General features: G+C 64.6%; 2 protein-coding genes across 2 annotated transcripts in view; one reads left to right on the top strand and one right to left on the bottom strand.

The window, feature by feature from the left end:
• EMIHUDRAFT_99233 (hypothetical protein) overlaps positions 1–310 on the top strand; it is a gene marked incomplete at both ends in the record, with an annotated part of 3587 nt that extends 3277 nt beyond the window's left edge. Inside the window, one exon of the mRNA XM_005783324.1 lies at positions 53–310. Coding sequence (XP_005783381.1) covers positions 53–310 — 258 coding nt within the window. The remainder of the gene's footprint in view (positions 1–52) is intronic.
• Positions 311–4049: 3739 nt separating this feature from the next.
• Positions 4050–4803, bottom strand: part of EMIHUDRAFT_449602 (hypothetical protein) — a 2490-nt gene continuing 1736 nt past the window's right edge. Inside the window, exons 4-6 of the mRNA XM_005783323.1 lie at positions 4669–4712; positions 4368–4479; positions 4050–4293 (exon numbers count right to left, since the gene is read on the bottom strand). Coding sequence (XP_005783380.1) covers positions 4192–4293; positions 4368–4479; positions 4669–4712 — 258 coding nt within the window. The 3' untranslated portion in view covers positions 4050–4191. The remainder of the gene's footprint in view (positions 4294–4367; positions 4480–4668; positions 4713–4803) is intronic.

Genomic DNA, 4803 nt, shown 5'->3' with positions numbered 1-4803 from the left:
GGGGCAAGGGGTCCGCACCTTCGGCTCCGCGCCGCGCCTCGCCTCCGTCAAGGGCGACCTCGCCTCCGTCAAGGGCGACCACGGCCTGCGCCCTCGTGCCCGCGCCGCCTCCGGCCTGCGCCCCAGCGCCCGCGCCTTCTCTCTCTCCGGCCTGCGCCCTCGCGCCCGCGCCGGCTCCGGCCTGCGCCCCTGCGCCCGCGCCTTCTCTCTCTCCGGCTCTGCGCCGCGCCTCGCCTCCGTCAATCGCGACCTCAAGCCGTCCTCCTTCTTCTCGCTGCGCGACTCGATCATGAACATCTCGCGCGAGTAGAACCTCTCGCTTCCCCTCGGGGGAGTCCAGTCTGATCGGGGGAATTGCCCCACGTCCGCGTAAGCTTCCCAGGCGCGGCAGACTTTGCATGTTTGTCCCATCTCCACATCTTCTCAGGTCATACCGACCTGGGGGGGGCGTTGGAATGCGGAGATAGTAACTACTCTCTGTGGTGCCCTTTTGGCACTTTGCTCGTGTCCCGCGTGACCCTCTGTCTCACATGAGTTTCTTCCCTCGATTGTGTCACGCGGGGTTGCTTTCTGTGCAGCTTTTGTGCGCGGCTCGCGCCCTGCTTCTTGTACCTTACATCTTTTGTACGACCCTAGACGCGAGACCCCGGCTGCCCCTTCGAGGCTACACGCCGGTGCTACTCTCGCGTTCCAAACGTTGCGACGAGGAGCGATCCGAACGTGGTATTCGGGTGATCAGATCACTACCGCCAAAACGCACAAGACTCAAGAGCACTGCGACGGATCGGGCTCATGCTAGCATCCCACCTCGCGGGCCGACGTTCTGGCCCAGCGAGGCTGCGGCGGAGGACTCGCGGGCCGAGTTTCTGGCCCAGCGAGGCCGCGCTGCGGGACACACCGGCGGCTCGGTTCGCTCCTCAACGCAAACTCGGTCGAGCAAGAAGTCAGGTGTGTGTGTGAAGGCGACGCGGCACGGTAAGTAAGGGTCGGCGGTAAGGCGGCCACGGCGGCAACGGACGGCGGCAGGTAGGCGGTACGGCGGCACGGTTTTTAGGCGTGCATGCTGCTGCCGCAAATTCTTTCGCACTGCGCGCCAGGCGCCCATGTGTCGAAAATTCTTTTTCGTGGCCCGAGCAGCAAAAATATATGCTGCCGGCCCTCCTACTCGGCCTTGCTGTGCCGCATCCGATTGCCTTTGTCACGGAACGCTGCAGGAACGGACATGCGAACCCGCCCCCTTGGCCGACGCCGGGACGAAGATGCTACAACGGAGATGGCTCCGCAAACGAGTGCTACACCCATGCGTGCGCGCAGACGGGAGGCACACTTTTCTACTGCGAGCGCTCGGACCGACAGAGCGCCGAGGTGAAGGCCTGCACGTCCACCTGCGTGGTCGGCGCTGCAGGGTGCTACCTCCACAAGTGCCACGAGCACCCGCAAGGGCACAACGCGACCTTTGTCGACTATCTCTGTCGGCCACAGGCCAGGTCGAGCAAGCGGCGGGTGGGGGTCTCGAATCTGCGGTAGCTTCGCCGCGCAATACTTAGATATGTGTCTCCGCTGCGTTTTTACGCGTCAGGGAGCAGGGCGAGGCATCTCTGATCACCGCGGCAGTACGTGCATGGTTGCTGTGTGTTAGTCAGTCAGTCAGTGTTACACACCTCCTAGCATGGAGGACGGGCCCACACGCACACACGCGCTGCACACGATTGGCTCGGGAGCCGACACGAGGCACAGTGTCAACGGCCGTAGCACCGGGTCCGGACTGCTGGACACACACAGCACACAACAGCTCATCTCAGCGTCGAGGGGCCGAGCCGCGAGCGTTTTTGATCTCTCTCGGTGAGTGGGCGCCCGCCCGCCGCCGCTCAGGGGGTCGGGCCCCCTAGACTGAAAACAAAAACAAAGTGTAGAAACCGTCAAAAACAGCCTGCGAGAGCGGCGCTGCGCGCCGCCTAGAGGACGACGACAGCGAAAGGATGTCATGTTGCGCGATGGATTCATCCATTTCGTCAAGCCACCTTCAGCTTCATCGTGACCGTCGCCACCCTCGCCGCCGTCTCGCCTACGTCGCCGCCGTCGCCATCATGGGCCTCGCTGCCGAGACGGTGCTGTTGCATCTGACTCAACTCTCCCAGCCCACCCCCCTGGCTCCTATGCCGACGTGTCCCGCGTGCTTCCCCGTCCGCTGATGTCTCTGCCGCCGCCCGGCGGAGCTCTGCAGCGCGGGCCCTCCTCGCCGCCTTCGCTGCCGCTGCATCGCTGTCGGCTCGTCATTTCTGTCTACGGTCATTTGGGGCTGCCATCGCTGTTCTCTCTCTCTCCCGGGGTCAGCTCCAATCTGCCGTGTCGGGACGTCGCCCCCTCGGCTCCCCTCGGCTCCCCCCCCCCCTTTCCGCTGAACTGCATGCTGCGATTCTCGCCTTGTCCCAGGAGCCAGGTGCGTGTGTCTAATCGTAGTGGGAGCCTGGCCCCCCTCTGTTTTCTGTTTTCTGTTTTTCAAAACGCCCGCCCGCCCGCCACCCCGAGGCGGCTCGGCCCCCCACTCACCGAGAGATCAAAAACGCTCGGCCTCACAGGACAGCTCACGAGGTGGCGCTATGTAGTGGGGTTCTCAGGGACTGACGCGGGAGAAGAAGGTGGAGCACAGGGACAGGGACACAGAACTCACGAACTGATATCCCACCCCGCGCCGGGGGCGGTGGCGCGCGCGAGCGTGCTGCGCAGTGAGAGTGCGCGACACCACCAGAGGTGCGCCCAAAGCCACGGGTATTGCTGTGTGTTAGTGATCTAATGGTTGGGTAGTAGGGGTAGAGGGTTGCCCAAAACTTAGACCTGCTCGCAGGCGAGCGCTGAACTAAGCCCCCGGAAGGAGACGGGCTCTCAAACTTAGACGCTGGTGATCGGACTCACGAACTTAGACGACACGAGGTGGCCAGTTCCGGGTCTCTGCAGGAGCCCCCCCCCCCCCCCCGGGGGCCCAGCCACAGCCCAGCCAGGCCGCCCGGTCCGGCCCGCGGTCTGCTAAATAAAAAGTGTCAACCCTGGATATTTTGCACATGGGTCAAAAAGCTACAAGCGCCGTCGCCAGTTGCCGCGCATCGAGCCGCGCACGACCTCCTCTCCGCCTCTCCGTGCGCAAGTTGCGACGGCGCACGCCCGCCGCAGGCGAAGAAAATTTTGAGGCAACCCTAATGATCACGGCCGACTTAGCCCGCATAAGAGGCTCCCGCCGATCTTAGACCGCGTAAGCACCCCAGCGTGACCGGTCACACTTAGACCCGTTAAGCCTCGAGGCTCAGAACTTAGCCTACTACCCAACCAGTGGTGATCTGTGATCTGTGAGGGTCCGCCCGCAGGCGCATTTTGTATACCGAGGCGGTGCCCGGTGCCGAGCGCAGGCCGGAGCCCACAGGTCGGACCTTAAGACAGCGTTGTAGATCCCTGGGCGAGGGTGGTGGAGAGGGCGGTCTGGCGGCGGAGCAACCACCTCCTCCCGACGTGTCGGCAGGCAGGATGTCATCCCCCGTGATCCAGACCGCCCCGTTGGAGGTAGGCCGCTCGTCTAGCCAATCAGCCTTAAGCGAGCGGCCTGGCCGTTTGAATGGCCGAGGAGCGGGACGGGGCGGAGTCGGCCTTACGGCACGACTGCAGTCACTAAGACTGCCCGCCTTTGCCCGCAAGGTTCGGGGGGGAGAGAGAGGTCAATGACCTGCCTAGTCGCCCGACATGCCAGGCATGCCGACCTTTCGGAGCCCCCCCTCGAGACGTGAGGGCAGTGCACTTAGGGCCGAGCCCCAGCGTGCACCGCCCCACACGCCTCACGCGGCCTCTGTCTGGAGCGGGATCGCAAGCGAGTCCCCCCGGCCGGCGCGCGTCTTCCAGTACTTCCACCCGAGAGAGGAGCGGGGGAGCGAGGGACCTTCCTAGTTGTCCGGCATGCAGACGCATGCACGGCCGTTCAGAAAATGACTGACTAAGTATCCGATAGTGGAGTTGCAGCGTTAAACTTCGTGTACGAAAACCAGCTTGCTGCTTGGTTCATGGTTGAGATAACACACAGTGTTGTAAATACTAGGAACAGAGAACATGGAGAAGGGAACTACCACGACGAGTCGAGCACGAGCCACACACACACACGACTATAATACCGACTAACTGGCGATCTCGTCTCTTGTGGTGGGTCTTGCTCTACGAACATCCTGTAACGAATATGGTCTCTCTGAATGCGCTACACGCGCGCCCCCCACCTCTGATACTCGCCGTGGTCGTGGTCCAGCCCACCATCGCCGCCTGAGACAGGGAGGGGCGCGTCTTGCAGCCGGTCCCTCCGGCGGCTCGGTGCCGTCCAACGGTCCACGTGCCGCCTGAGGAGGCGCGTGGCCGGCGCCTCGACGAGCTCGGTCCAAGCGATGCAGGCGGCGAGGAGGCAGGCGAGGAAGAGCAGCAGGCCTTGCCTGTCTGCGAGCTCGCGGCAGCCTGGCGAGGGGGCGTGGTGGGACGTGGGCGGGGGGCGTGGGGGAGGGGGAGGGGAGGGGCAGCGAGCGGAGGGAGAGAGGGAGGGCCGGCAGACTGCTCGCAGGCGGCGCTGCGACGGCGAGAGGTCGGGCAGTGCTAAGGTCCAAGCGAAGCGGGCGGGCAGGGCAGTGTGGCGGCGGGGAGGCGCACCCGCATCTCCCGCCACCACGCCGGCGAGCGCGCGGAAGAAGGGCCTCCCTGGGCGGGGGTTTGCCGGAATGAGGGAAAGCCGGGCGGGGCCGGGGAAGGGGGCCGGGGCCCGGAAAAGGGAAGGGGGCCCGGGCC

The sequence above is a fragment of the Emiliania huxleyi genome (assembly GCF_000372725.1).
Source record: "Emiliania huxleyi CCMP1516 chromosome Unknown EMIHUscaffold_18, whole genome shotgun sequence".
Lineage (NCBI taxonomy): Eukaryota > Haptophyta > Isochrysidales > Noelaerhabdaceae > Emiliania > Emiliania huxleyi.
The sequence above is the reverse complement of the archived record's forward strand: the minus strand, read 5'-3'. Positions and strand labels throughout refer to the sequence as shown.